Source organism: Mycothermus thermophilus (assembly GCF_041956435.1).
Source record: "Mycothermus thermophilus strain CBS 625.91 unplaced genomic scaffold VTJ04scaffold_6, whole genome shotgun sequence".
Classification (NCBI taxonomy): Eukaryota; Fungi; Ascomycota; class Sordariomycetes; order Sordariales; family Chaetomiaceae; genus Mycothermus; species Mycothermus thermophilus.
The window spans coordinates 155,687-170,381 of NW_027191432.1; the positions used below are offsets into that span (position 1 = coordinate 155,687).

The 14,695-nt window shown below is 55.0% G+C and overlaps 4 protein-coding genes across 4 annotated transcripts; 1 reads left to right on the forward strand and 3 right to left on the reverse strand.

Moving 5' to 3' along the window:
• Positions 1–471: 471 nt before the first annotated feature.
• VTJ04DRAFT_8457 (uncharacterized protein) lies at positions 472–3,264 on the reverse strand (the record flags this gene model as incomplete). Its single annotated transcript, XM_069366896.1, has 4 exons — positions 472–2,322; positions 2,384–2,673; positions 2,732–2,968; positions 3,027–3,264. The coding sequence occupies 4 exons, from the start codon at positions 3,262–3,264 to the stop codon at positions 472–474; spliced, it is 2,616 nt and encodes an 871-aa protein (XP_069215279.1).
• A 605-nt stretch (positions 3,265–3,869) lies between these two features.
• VTJ04DRAFT_8458 (uncharacterized protein) lies at positions 3,870–4,667 on the forward strand (the record flags this gene model as incomplete). The annotated part of the gene is made up of 1 exon (XM_069366897.1): positions 3,870–4,667. One exon carries the CDS (start codon positions 3,870–3,872, stop codon positions 4,665–4,667), a length of 798 nt encoding a protein of 265 aa, XP_069215280.1.
• A 434-nt stretch (positions 4,668–5,101) lies between these two features.
• On the reverse strand, positions 5,102–7,637 carry VTJ04DRAFT_8459 (uncharacterized protein; the record flags this gene model as incomplete). Its single annotated transcript, XM_069366898.1, has 5 exons — positions 5,102–6,010; positions 6,068–6,354; positions 6,656–6,702; positions 6,763–7,395; positions 7,570–7,637. The coding sequence occupies 5 exons, from the start codon at positions 7,635–7,637 to the stop codon at positions 5,102–5,104; spliced, it is 1,944 nt and encodes a 647-aa protein (XP_069215281.1).
• A 2,615-nt stretch (positions 7,638–10,252) lies between these two features.
• On the reverse strand, positions 10,253–12,961 carry VTJ04DRAFT_8460 (uncharacterized protein; the record flags this gene model as incomplete). The annotated part of the gene is made up of 1 exon (XM_069366900.1): positions 10,253–12,961. One exon carries the CDS (start codon positions 12,959–12,961, stop codon positions 10,253–10,255), a length of 2,709 nt encoding a protein of 902 aa, XP_069215282.1.
• Positions 12,962–14,695: the final 1,734 nt, after the last annotated feature.

A 14,695-nucleotide genomic window follows, 5' to 3' on the forward strand; every position in this document is an offset into this window, starting at 1 on the left:
GGCCGTTTGTTGAAGTGGGATGAGGGGCTTGTTCCGTGCCGATGTGGGAACAGAGGGGCAATGAATGATTGGCCATTGCACTTACACGAGGTGATAACTCTCGTGATTTCATCACGGCACCAGACACAACCAAGGGACCGGAATATTCGAGCAGTAATGCGTCTAGGATGTCGCCCATCAGCCATATCACCCAGTCCTCAGGATTATTACTGGTCCGCGTCAAACGCAGGAATTATGTTCCACTATGCTGATGGCGTGAAGGCAGGGGTAAGAGAGTCCTGGTCGGTACGCCGGAACCTAGGATGGCACTCGCTCCTTTTGAAGATGGCTTGTGGCTTTCGAACACTTTAGTGGAGATAAATTGTTGGCAATCCTACCATCGATATACACCCACGAGGGTATTCATCATCTAACAGCCAAGCAGATGTACTCGCTGGTCGTCTCTTCAAACTTTACCACTCAGCATCGACGCTAAGTCTCCTCAGCCAAAACCTTCTTCAGCTCCCCCATCTGCTTCTCATACTGCATAATCTTCTCCTGGCTCCCCTGTAGCTTGGACAGGAGATACTTGGCCCTATCACCCGCCTGGGCGGGCTGGTTGGGCAGGTTCGAGAGCACCGCCAGCTCCGTCTCAACCTTACTGATCGTCCCCGCCTCAATCTTAGCCAGCTCCTGCACCATCGCCAGGTCCATGCGTGCGCGCACCACAGGATCATCAACTAGCCGCTTGAACGCCGCTTGGTACACGGGCTTGCCTGCACGGATGGTAGCCGGCCTGCCGCGCGTTGACTTGACTGAGATAAGCTCCGAGTCGGCGAGGCTCTCAATAGCAGCCTCGGGGTTGGTCGCGGCCGAGGTTGTAGAAGCGGCAAAGGTGTTGGAAAGCAGGACCTCGTTGTACCTCAGGGACTGGGTCGGGCTGGTGGCGAGCGCCCGGATGAGGTACCATGCTTGTTCCGTAGACCAGCGTTTTTGGGAGACGCCGGAGTTTCCGCCGCTGCTGGTGTTGGGATTATGGCCATTCTTGTTGTTAAGGAGATACATGCGCAGAATCTCGGATGCGCTTTGGTCGATGATGTCTGAGACAGCCTTCTTGGGGCTCTGGCCGAGTTTGAGCCGGCGGGCGAGAACCTGCAGGTCGGTTAGGCGACCGCCGAGCGCGTCGATGCACTCGTCGAGCTCTTCAAGGTCGCGGCGGATCTGCTTTTCGCTGAGCGTTGACGTGGAGCTGTCCCCTTCTTTGTGAGGGGTAGCGGGAACGCTATTTTCAGCCTCGAGCTGTGAGACGACAAATTGCTTAGCTAACTCAGGTGAGAGATCACCCAGTGTGATCTGGTTGAAAATGCGATCCGGCAGGGCTCTGGTGAGCGGCTTTGCAAAGGATGCGTCATTCGTGATGAAGATGACGTGGGCAATGTTGGACTGGACCAGGGCGGCGGCCCAGTCAGCTATTCTGTCGTAGACAAGACTCTTCTCGTCGCCCTTATGCATGAAATTGTCAATGACGACAATGGGCCTCTTCTCTGGGTGATTCTCGAGATAAGCGTCATCAGTAAGAGAGGCATCAGGGTCTGTCTTTTGTTTTCTGTCACCGAGCGCAACGTCCTTGAGGGCTGCACCCGCGGTATGGAGGATCTTGACAATCTGCGCCTCAAAGTTCTCGGAGAAGCCCGCCTTGACGCCGGTCGTGCTCTGGATGGCTAGGTCGACCATGCTGCTCAGGCTGTTGGCCCACGAAAAGATGGGCCGGTAGCCGACCTGGTTCGCCAATTTCTTGATGGTACCGGCCTCGCCGCGTGCCTCGACCACCTGTCTACAATCAATGATGAGGACATCGCTTCGGTCTCGCAGCGCGTGATCCATGACTAGTTCCCGGCCACCGGATCCTCGAGGACCAGAGACAACAACAAATGTCGAGGTGGTTTCGACCAGGCTATTATGAAGGGATTCGATGAGATCTTTCCGGTAGGTTAGGGCGCTTGTGTCTTGGGGCTTCCGTTTGCCACCAAAGGAAATGATATCCGAGGTTTGGCTCTTGAACCATTTGTAGAACTTGCTGTTTGTGAACTCGAGAGACTTGTGTACGTGGGCCCTGACGAAAAACTCGCGGATGGGGTCAAAGACTGCAACAGTGAAAGCGGCCAGGAAGGCAGCAAGGATGGGGATGACGATCCGTGGGTGGCTCGTGACCCAGTTCCAGATTTGATGACTCTGGACCCGTTGTTCGTACGATATCCGGAGCCGGGCTGGAGCCTTGCTGTACTCCTCTTGGTGGACGAATCCATGCATACAGTTCCGAGCCATGATGGCATCCCGGACCCTCTAGTACTAGTCAGAACTATATATTCTAAGAGGTTGGGTGAACTAGTTGAAGTATACGTACCACGAAGTCAACGTGAGCGTACCGGGGTAAGACTTTGGAGTCGGCCGGCTGGGCTGCTATGTCCGAGATTTTGCCATAGCGGCGAAACAGGCTGTAGAGGGATTCCTGGGAAAGCTCGGAGGGTGGTTCCGTGGTGCCCGCTGAAACAAACTCAACTTTGAGGCGGCTCTTCGGGAGACGGTAGAGGTCTTCCAGCCATGGCCGGCCTAGAATGAGGCTTGCTTTGAGCCTTCGGAGTGGGTTAAACCAGGGCGTGACTGGATTTTTGTCTAGCCACTCCTTCAGTTGCCCTGGCGGCTTGTTAGCCAAACTTCTTGGGCTCAGGAAGGAAACGTGGCAGAAACCTACTCTCAATCTCGGCGAGAGAGACATCTGGGGAATAGCTAAACTTGACGAAGGCGCCTCCTTCCTTCAGCCGTGGGATGATTTCGACGACTTTGATAGGCAAAGTGTCTGGAAGGGCTTTTCTGACGAGTCGAATGGGATCGACGAAGCGGAAAGAAGAGCTCTCGAAGCGCTTCAGGAGATCTCTAGTCTCTTCTGGACCCCACAATAGGAGCGAGGTGACTTTGAGGGGGAAGAGGTCTTGGTGGTGATCAGCAGATTGATCGACGAGCAGTTGGGAGTTATTGTCCGAACCTACTGTCTAGGAACAGAATGGACTCATTCGGCCCAGTATCAATATGCCCGGTCTTGTCATTTCCAATAGTGCCAACGCTGCCGGCATGTTCCGCAGTGCTCTGCCATCTTGCAAGCAGCTGCCCAGTCCGAGTCGATGTCAAAGCTGGGAGAAGATGGCGTGGGGAGTAGGGTGCCTTTACTAGGGGCGAGGCGGAGAGGGCCCGGAATGCCGGGCGATTCAAAGCCCGTCTCGGAATCATGGTGTCATGGCAGCTAAGTGAGGCCAAAAACTGAGTGATAAAACGGTGGCAGTACTGGAGAGATGAACTCCGGGGTGGCACACCACTTGAATTGGGGCACGCCAGATCAATTGACCGAGATTGTCCAAGATGCCCAATCAGTGGGGCATGAACTCAAGGTAACGGTGGTGCTGCATGTGTTTGCGTATCCGAAGCATCGTTTTTCCCTTCATCTGCACTCCAAGAACTTCCGAGAATGTCTGCCTGAGGTGTCGAGCCCCGGCACACCTTCGATTCCTTCAACCCGAACCCCGCCAGGCACGACTGTCTCTCCCCGGTTGATGAGGTCATAGGCCAGAGTCCGATGTTAAACCAACCATGCCACTTTCCAAATACGGAAAGGACAAGCCAAGCCTTTTGGATGTGCCCCACAGCCAATCACTCACAGCTTTTCGCCTGCAAGTCTTTGGCACATGGAAGACGGCAGACTTCCTTCACACCAGCTCTACTGCACAAACTCCCCTCACTTCCCCTCCTTCGAGGACTTTCTTCAGTCTCACAACTGCTCGACATATCATTTGAGTATTTTTGATCCGCTTGACAAATTACACTCAAAGGTCATCACAATGGGCTGGTTCTGGTCATCATCCCTGGCTTCCAAGCCTGAGGGTTCATCAAGTCCCTCCGCAACCTCCGCAACCTCAACACAGAACCAAGAATCACCCTCTCAGCAGCAGACTCAGTTGTCCGCCGACAAGGAGGTGGCCATGTTCATGGAGATGCTCATGAATGACACCAAGTCCTCAACCGCCTCCTCCCCGCCTCAAACGAAGCCCTCACCATCCCCGCAACCCCAATCCACCACCTCTTCCTCACTCACCTCCTGGCTCCCATGGCCCTTCACCAAATCCGCTCCCACCACTCTTTCAACCGCTCCCACAACAACGCCCACCACCCTTCCCATCCCTCCAAAGCGTGAGCGAAGTCCCCAATCCATCGCCATGTCCGAGCACACCCTGCCCACCACCATGTCCTGCCGCGACGCCTTCGACTACGCCTGGCACTGCTACTCTCCGGGAGCGCAGTGGAACGCCGTCTACCGCTACGGCAGCGTGCGTCCGTGCACCGAGTTGTGGGACGATTTCTGGTTTTGCATGCGCACGCGCACCTACCCGCCTGAAGCCCGGGCTGAGGCCATCAAGGAGCACTACCGCGCGAAGGAGGCGAGGAAGTACGGCGGTGGAAAGCCAAGCAGCGAGGATATCTGGGAGAGTCGCGAGGAGAGGGTACCACCAGGCACAGCCTTTCGGGAGCCGTTTGAGCCACCGGTTGTGGACGACAAGGCGTATAGGAGGGAAGATGCCGAGAGGAGGAAGAGGCTGAGGGAAGCTGCGGGTATTAAGGACGATGGATCAGGGAATTAATGAGAGATGTACGTAATGAAGTTAATTGAGACCTCCAGGCCTTACGCTTCATGTACTGTATAATTCGAGTATGGACAAAATCAAGGCGTATATGATTATGAACCCTCTTGCCGACCGACCTTGACTTGATTTAGGAACAACCTCCTAAGTTAACACAACGCAATAGTTCAGAATTCATAGCTTGGCATGTCATTGCATCATGGAACACATTCACTAAAAGCAATCACTAGAAGGGAAGAGTCTTCATGTCAATGATCCTTTGTTCATTGCAAGGAATCGGGAATCGTTAAACTAAAATACAGCCCATGCCTCCCTGACGACTTTTCCCCATGATTTATCATGAAAACGAAAACCGAATCTAGGTCTTTCCCATAAACCGAGACGAGAAGGAAACGCAACGCCAACTCAACGCTTGGCCCAGGTCAACTAGCCGTTTAGTCAACCTCCTCAACGGTCGGGCCATCGTTGTCGTGGCTGCCACCGGCAGCGCCAGGGAAGCCACCCGGAGCGCCACCGGGGACGCCACCAGGAACGCCACCGCCAGCACCGTAGAACTTCATCATGATCGGGTTGGCAATGGACTCGAGCTCCTTCTGGCGCTCCTCGTACTCCTCACGAGTAGCCTGCTGGTTGTCGTCGAGCCAGCTGACAATCTTGTCGATCTCGGAGCGCAGCTTCTCCTTGTCGGAGGCATCGAGCTTCTCATCGACCTTGGAGTCGTTGAGAGTGTTGCGCAGCGAGTAAGCGTACGACTCGAGACCATTCTTGGCAGCAACACGGCGGGCCTCCCTCTCATCCTCCTCCTTGAACTTCTCGGCCTCGGCGAGCATGCGCTCGATCTCCTCCTTGGACAGGCGGCCCTTGTCGTTGGTGATGACGATCTTGTTGGTCTTGCCGGTGCCCTTCTCAACGGCCGAGACGTTCATGATACCGTTGGCATCAAGGTCGAAGGTCACCTCGATCTGGGGCACACCACGAGGAGCGGGCGGAATGCCGGTAAGCTCGAACTTGCCGAGTAGGTTGTTGTCCTTGGTGCGCTGGCGCTCACCCTCGTAGACCTGGATGAGCACACCGGGCTGGTTGTCGGAGAAGGTCGAGAACACCTCGGACTTCTTGGTGGGAATGGTGGTGTTGCGCGGGATGAGCTTGGTCATGATACCACCAGCGGTCTCGATACCGAGGGACAGAGGAGCGACATCGAGAAGCAGGATCTCGTTGGTCGACTTGGAGGAGGTGTCGCCCGACAGAATGGCGGCCTGGACAGCGGCACCATAGGCGACGGCCTCATCGGGGTTGATCGACTTGTTGGGCTCCTTGCCATTGAAGTAGTCCGAAATGAGTTTCTACCCCCAATTGTTAGCATGAAAATGCCTCGAAGTCTGGTGTGACTGTTGACATACCTGGATGCGCGGGATACGGGTCGAGCCGCCGACGAGGACGATCTCATGGACCTGAGACTTGTCGAGCTTGGCATCGGTGAGGACACGGTCGACAGGCTGCAGGGTCGAGCGGAAGAGATCCTGGCAGAGCTCCTCGAAACGAGCACGGGTGATCGAGGTGTAGAAGTCGATGCCCTCGAAGAGCGAGTCGATCTCAATGCTGGTCTGGGCGCTGCTGGACAGGGTGCGCTTGGCGCGCTCGCAAGCAGTGCGCAGGCGGCGCAGGGCACGAGCGTTGGTCGTGAGATCTATGCATCGTTAGTATTTTTTTCTTTCGTAAGAAAGATGACAAACGAGACGAAAAAAAGATGAATAGGAAAAAAAAGTTGAAAGACGGTAAGATGGGAAAGAAAGGAAGAAAAGAAAAGAAACGACAAGAGACGCAATCGTGGTGAGAAGGTGCAGCGAGAAAAGTGGGACATGCCAAGACCGGGCGGGTGAAGCCATCACCAGGTCCAACAACCTCCCCATATATCGAGAAAACACCAGAAAAATCGGAAGAAAATGCCAACACGATGAAAACGTGAGAAAACGAATTATATTACGAACCTTTCTTGAACTTTCTTTTGAATTCTGCCACGAAGTGATTTACTAGGCTTTTCTGATGTTAGTAACATGATGTTGACTTGTGTTGGTCATGGTGGAGGGTCACGAACCGGTTGTCGAAGTCCTCACCACCAAGGTGGGTGTCACCAGCAGTGGACTTGACCTCGAAGATGCCTTCCTCAATGGTCAGGAGCGAGACATCGAAAGTGCCACCGCCGAGATCGAAGATGAGGACGTTGCGCTCGCCCTCGACCTTCTTGTCGAGACCGTAGGCAATGGCGGCAGCAGTGGGCTCGTTGATGATGCGGAGGACGTTGAGACCGGCAATGAGACCGGCGTCCTTGGTGGCCTGACGCTGAGAGTCGTTGAAGTAGGCCGGGACAGTGATGACGGCGTTGGTGACGGTGCCGCCCAGGTACGACTCAGCCGTCTCCTTCATCTTGGTGAGGACCATGGACGAGATTTCCTCAGGAGTGAAGACCTTGGTCTCGCCCTTGAACTCGACCTGGATGACGGGCTTGCCGTTGCGATCAATGACCTTGAACGGGAAATGCTTCATGTCGGACTGGACCTCGGGGTCGTTGAACTTGCGGCCGATGAGGCGCTTGGCGTCGAAGACGGTGTTGTGGGGGTTCATGGCGACCTGGTTCTTGGCGGCATCACCAATGAGACGCTCCGTGTCCGTGAAAGCCACGAACGACGGGGTGGTGCGGTTGCCCTGGTCATTGGCGATGATTTCACAGCTGTGAGAGAGCTGATGTCAGTATGATGTGGGTGACCGATAGAACTCTCTGCATGAGGGCAGATGAGCGCATTGCGACCAACCAGACCGATTGAGCTTTGGAAAGCCCGTTCTTATTGTTGGTCGGTGATGCGACACCTGCGCTCATGAGAGTAGAGGGTGTGTTGGAGCTTACCGATCCTCGCGGAACACGCCCACGCACGAGTAGGTCGTGCCCAAGTCAATGCCGACGGCGGGAGCCATCTTGTGTGCGAGTTCTCTGTATTACGTACGACTTGCTGTTGTGGTGTTGTGGTGCGAGAAAGCAAAACAGAAAACCTTTCCGAAATCCCGTATGTGGTGGGATCAACTCAGAATGGTATGAAATTTTTGGTGTTGTTGCAAGAAGAGAAATTGGTTGGAGAGTTGAAGTTTGGAAAGTGGAAGGAGGGGCAGTTGTGCCTTCCGAATTTAAGTGCAGCTTTGATTTTGGGTGTTGCTTTCCACGGTCTTCCGTGAGCTTCTGCCACCCCACCACAACGAGGTACTTCTCGCTACCTCTGGAAACCTACCTCAAACCTCGCGCAACCTCTCGAACGCCCTGGCAACGGCTCTGACAAGGCCGGGAGGCGAATTGCCATTTCCACCATCCTGGAATTTTCTTGATGCTTCATGGATTCCTTCGTCGGGTTTCTGAACTGCTGTCTCTTGGTCCCCACAAGCATTGCCTCGAGCCAAGCATCTTCCACTACCTTCCATTTATCAATTCAGTCAGCTTGCCGCCTGGAGAAAACACCCCTGGTTCTCTGGGGCGACCTCAGATACTGTCGCCCGTCCCTTGGCTGTCTGCACCTGGTTCCCATCGCCATGTGGCTGGACAAGGTACACCGCCAGGCGATGAACATCTCGTGAGAGCAACCAAGCGAAGTTCAGTTCCTGACATCCGTTTGATGCGTCATCCAGTCCACCACACTGACCCAATCTGAGTAAGGGGTCGGTCGATCATCGATCTGCAGCCCCGGGAATATGCGTAGAGATACCCTGATAGGGGACATGCGGCTGCGCCGCTGTTGAGGCGCTTTGGATGCGGTTGTGAGCATCATGTATCCTCAGGTACCTCTCCCAGGCCCACCACGATCTGGCGGCAGCTCAGCCAAGCCAAGCAGTGTCGCTTTGGGTGCCTGAACCACAGCTGCGCCGATGCATTTCGACTCCTCGATGACCAGAAATTTTGAGTTAATTACCCCAATTGGCTTAAAATGCCAAATACGTTGCTGCCCATCATTGATTCCAGATTTCTAGGTCTCATGCTTGGGCACCATCTGGCGTCGCCCAAGCAAACGTCGCATCTAGGTCCCGTTTCATCTGTGCCTTGGATCTTGTCCCAAGATGTTCAGTGCCCCTCATTTGGAGCATGAGCTTTTCGCCTGGCCCAGCAGCAGGTGAAGTCATGCGGGGCGATAAGATAAGAGCAGCCAGCCTTGCCCCGCATTCAGGCTGACGCCCGACAAGGCTGCTCGACTTACACGGCAGTTGAACCATCGAACACCTATACTCTCATGGTTTGTGACAACATTGCTGCACCTGGCTGCTCCATGAAATTCTGTGCATCAAATTTTACAACTCAATAAGGAACCTACAGAGGCTTCCTGAAGCCAAGCACAGGTTCAATGACCCCTCCTCATTTGATCAGGGTTGACCCACCTCTGGTGGGGTGCTTTCAGAAGGCGGTGAAGCGATCTTGAGCACCTACTGTGTACACGGTTTGTGGCCCTGCACGTCTCCGAAAAAAACGAAAAAAAGAAGAAAAAAGGAAAAAGAAAACAAATCTTTATCTGTCCTGTAGACCTACCTATAACCAAGCCCATATCCAGGCTGGTCCCTATTTGTCCCTGGGTCCTCTCCGTCTGGGACCTTGTCCGTTCGGGGCCCCAGGGTCCCGGGACAGATAGGGTTCAGGGGCGGGTCCACGGACGGACAGGGCCTTAGGACAAATAGGTCCCCGGACTTGTTCGTCCGGGGCCCTGTCCGTCCTGGAATCTTGTCTCTGGACTCCCTGTCTAGGGCCCAAGGAGTTGTCTATAGACATCATATCCGCGGACCTTCTGTCCGTGAACGCCCTGTCCAAAGACCTGTGTAGCCCAAAGATTTGTTTTCTTATTCCTTTTTTTTTCTTTTTTTCTTTTTTTCTTTTTTTCTTTTTTCTTTTTTTCTTTTTTCTTTTTTCTGTTTTCTGTTTTCTGTTTTCTGTTTTCTGTTTTCTGTTTTCTGTTTTCTTTTTCTTTTTCTTTTTTATCTTCTTTTTTTCTTTCCTTTTCATAGCTTGGGTTCCTACCGGGGCCGTATTCATCCGGGGCTCTATTTGTCCTTGGGTCATGTCCGGGGCCGTCCGTCCGGAGTCTCATCTGTGAACCTCTCATCCTCGGCCCAGGGACATCTCCGGGGATGTTCCGGTCGTGGAATTCTTGCCCATGGACCTGTCCATGGACTTTCTAGCCCTACTGGTGAGATAGGCAAGCTCCATTAGTGTCTTGGATGTATAATGACCTCTGAGATCATATAGTTACGGGCTACGGCTGCAAATAGGGAGTAGCTTGACGATGTTTTAAAACCCAGAGAAGATTTAAAAAGGAGTAAGACCTACTGGCCTCTTCGCCAGGTATATCTATTAACGAAAAAAGGGGAAGTAGAAGGAAACATGACACACCCGCCCCTGATCTATCACATCTTCTGCCTCCTGGATCCTGACGCCATAGTCATGTAAACCACCTTGGGAGCTCGGCGCAATACATTATCCCCATGTCTAAGCGTTCATGTTCGAATGATCATTCCCTTCATTTTGACAACACGATGTTATTTACCGGGCTAGGTAGTTGCCTTTACCTCCCCTGAGGCGGCGCCAACCCACCGCCTCCGCCCATCCCAGTGCCCGGCTGCCTTGCGCCGCCGCCAACCAACGTCCTCCCGCTCGCAGCAGCCTCCGAGGCGGTCGGCGGCCAGGTGCCCGTGCTGCTAGCGCCGTACGGCCCCTGTCCCGGAGCGGACGACATCATCGGCGGCGGCCCGCCGAATCCGGCCTGCCGCTCGATATCGAACGAACGGTCGTCCATGCGGCTGGAGGTCGATGGACGAGGCTGCGCCGGCGCACTCTGCTGGACGCTAGCGCCCAGGCTGTGCGGAGGCAGCGTCTCACCGGCCTTGCGGCGGCCGCCTTGGCCGTGTGCGGTGGCCGCAGAATGGGGCTCAGTCGGGGCGACGCCGTGCTGCTGTTGCTGTGGGTGGTGAAGGCGTTCGGAAACGGTCCGCGTCAAGGTCGGGTCGTAGCCCCAGTCGGAAAGTGCTTCGACAACTGCGTTGCGGGCGTTGATGTGGTCAGCGGCGCGCTTCTCGGAGCTGCCCGGGTCAGACTTGGTGCTGCGGGCGTCGGCGTTGTCAGAGTTGTCGTCGTCGTTGTTGGCGAGCTGGTTCGCGAGACGCTTAGCGGCGCGCTCCTTGTCGGCCTTGTCGCGAGCCGCAGCGGCGAACTCGTCAGACACGGCAACGCTGTAGGTCGGGTTGGCAGGGTGGCCGAGCGGGTCGCCGCCGCCGCCAGGACCGTAGATGGGCACCTTCTTGAGAGCCAGAGTCAAAGCGCACATGAACTTGGAGCGGCGGGTGGCGCGGACGGCGTCGTTGTGCCAGTTGGACTTGTGCTTGATGGCGATCTTGAGGGTGAGCTTGTCGCAGTCGCCGACGCCGCCAACACCGATAGCGATGTCGGGCTGGAAATCGCGGCAATTCTCAGGCGCGCGGACAAACTTCTCCATCTCCTGGCGCAGAAGCTCAATGTCCTCGAACGTGGTATCGAAGGCCACGTTGACGTCGATGGTCTCCTTCATGGCCTTGCTGCGCGTCACGTTCTCGATCCACTGGTTGTTGAGCACAATGTTGGGCACCTGGACAACCTGCATCTTGTCGATGCGCGTGAAGACGGTGTACAAGAGTGAAATCTTCTCGACAATGAGCTGCTGCTTCTCGGGACCGGCAATGTCGACGCGGTCGCCGACGTCGTATGGATGCTTGACAAAGAGGAAGATGCAAGAACCCAGGAACTCCTGCGTAGTGACGGCGAAGACGAACGACAGCGAAAGCAGGGTGGTACCGGCGGTGGTCAGGGTGGCAATGAAGCTGCTCTGGAAGACGGCCAGGAAGATAATGATCACGATGATCAGGACGACGAAGAGCAGAACCTTGTCGAAGACAACCAGGGCCTGGCTGATATCCTTCATGCTGTTGGCAATGGCCTTGCGTTCCTTGCCGATCTCCACGACCTTGCGGATCATCTCGTCCAGACTGATATCACCGTTCTGATCAGCGTCGATGGCGTTGAAGCACTCCTCGGCTTCCATGCGGTGGGAAGGGCCCATGACCTCAACGATGTCCTCCAGGGACAAAGCGTCCTGACCCTCAACGACGAAGGACATCCAGATGCGGCGAGCAAGTGCTTCGGAGCTCCGGACCTTCTCGAGGGCTTCGACAACCACGGAATGCGCAGAGTTGGGGTTGAAGACCTGCTTGCCAGTAATCTCGGAAGCAATGTTTCCAAAAGCCGAGGTGATCTTGTCGCCGAGGCGGCCAACTTCGCCGACAATCTTCATAGGAGCGGCGGTCTTGCCGTTGCCTGTCTTGACCATGGCCTCAATACTGTCGGCGATAACGTAGTCCTCCTCGGCGAACTCGGAACAATACATGGGGAAGAGGGTGCGCGAGGCCTCGTACATGAGACTCAGGAGGTAAATGTCGCGCTTGGAGTCCTGGATGCGATTGGCGAAGGAGCGCTGGTGATAGCTGATGCTAATGAGCTGCACTAAGAACTTCTCGCCCAGCAGGACGGCCGATGCCAGGAAAAGCGACAACAGGATGCGGACAACGACGTTGGCCCATTCGCGGTTGGCGCCCTCCCACATGAAGCGGAAAGAGAGCCACGAAGCGAGACCCCAGAAAAAGAGCGACAGGGGGATCTCGAGCGCTTTCAGAACAGTCGCGTACTTGCGGGTACCGGAGCTGACGACGCCGCAGAAGAACATGAAGATGTAGGGGATGAAGTGAGCAACCAGCTTGCCGGCCCACAGGGACAGCCACGACACTTCGATCCAGAGGAAAAGCAGCCACAGGCTGTGGAGCGGCCCATCACCGAGCTTGATGCCATGTTGTTCGGTGACGAGAGGAATGATGACGATGGGGGCAGCGAGAAGCAGGGCGACGGGAACAACGTAGAAGAGGTAGCGGGTAACGACGGAGAAGCCAATGATCTTTTTGTAGAAGCGGCCCATGGCGTTGACCGAAACATCTTCGTCACCTAGATTTGAGGATCCGGCGCGTTGGAGGTCCTTTCGGAGGCGGCGGCGGCCGGCGGGCCCGCCGATGGCCTTATCGAAGAGGGCGTGCTTCTCGTTCATTGCTTCGTTGGGACGACGAGAGCCGGTCGAGGCGTTGGACTTGACTTGACGGAGGGGAATCTCCTGGAGCTCGGTGGCGGTTGACTCTCCCGAACCGCTGATGGGCACGAAGCCCTGTTGTTGGGGCGACTTTGGAGATCTTAATGACATGGCTGAGATCTAATAGGGTCTCGGGTGTGTCTCAGTCCCGGTTTCTGTCCAAGCCAAGGGATGAGCCCGGAATGCGTCGACGTGGGACAGAATTGTCAAGCCGGGCTACCTGTCTATTCTTCAAGTACACTGACTGCATGTACTCGGTCAAGAACTGACAAGTCGCTTTTGATTTTGAGGCGACACTACACTCGATAGGAGTGGTCGCGTATCTCACAAAGAGAGGACGGGTAGGATCCCAAAAAAGAACACGGTCAAGCCGCGATGACTGCGGACAAGGTGGGAAGGAAGGCCGTCACGACAAGACGCGCCAAACGAGAGACTAGTGAACGTAGAAAGGACAAAGAAAGACAGGCACCAAGAACAAACGAAGGAAGTGCCCGGTGTCAATGTCGCCTCAGGACAGGCAGAATGACATGAATAGAACAAAGGATGGTATTGTCCCGCGGTGGGAGGTGATATCTTTTGAAACAAGGGAACTGTCCAGGTTCTCCAGATCAGAGACCGACAGGCCCATGTCAAAATTTCATGGGCCTCCTTCTAAAGCAAGTCAAGGCCCTGTTAGTCGAGACAACACATCTGATTCCACCATCTCGGATATCTTCCCGCCCAATTGGCCCCTGTCTTGCTGAGCGCCATCTCGTTATGGTGCCAGTGGTTTTCCTCTGTTAAGCAAGGTCCTACTCGGCATAACCCCTGAGCCATGCGGCCAGATCCAGCACCGGAAAGCCCAAAAAAACCCTGGGTTACCTGGACCCGGTTCCATCGCGCGTTCAGGGGCAAAACGGCTTCAGATTTGGGAGGCTTGGCTTGGCGGGAGCAAATGCTTGTTCGCATCATGGAAAACGAAAAATCCTTGGAACGGCAACGGCTCCCTCCCATCGCCCACTTTGTTTCAAGTTCCTAAGACCCCTGTCGGCAAGAGTTAGAAGGCTTCTGGTTGGCCTGGGGCACAGCTCTGTGCCCACACTCTCCCGCGCGTGTGGAGCCGGGCATGGCAAATTGCAGTGTCACTTCGTTGGGGTGCATCAACTTCGCGATCCACAAACACCCACAGCGGCTGTCACCGACACGGAACATCACCGGCGCAATGGATGGCCAGATTACCGACCAGACTCAGTAGGTGACAAGCCCGTGGAGCTTGTGGATGCTCAGCTGGTAAACCTCTCGTAAGACGTCTAGGGCCAGGTCGACGGATACAAACTGGTGGCAAAGTCTAGCTGGATCTCAACATGCCACCTCCAGCTCGCGTCAGATCCACGATACATTTTCTATGCGAGCGGAGTGGATGATCATGGCTATAGTATGAGGAGATCGCCGGCATCTCAAGCTTGCATTACGTACTACGACCCGGAACTGCCATAGCCCATCCGTCCTTCATAAAAACCATTCGCGGATATGCCCTCACGGAGTTACCGCGGGTTGGACGCAATCCTACCTGGTTGGATCCTTCAGGGATGCCCTCTGAGTCGAGCTTCGATGGATCATAATGGAAGGATCTCACGTATAGTTGGCCGTGGATGTTCGCTGACTGTGTAATGGCTTGTCTCGATGTTCTTCACGATTTTGTCCTTACCACTAGCTTCCTGCACTTTGTTGCTTGCCAGAGCTGAAACTTGAAGCCATATTTGGGTTCCACTGGTCTCAACATTGGATTTTTGGTAGAGTCGGGATAGCGTTGCGTAACAGCAAGTCCCAGCAAGCCAGCGTTCCTTGCGTATGGTAGCCGACGGT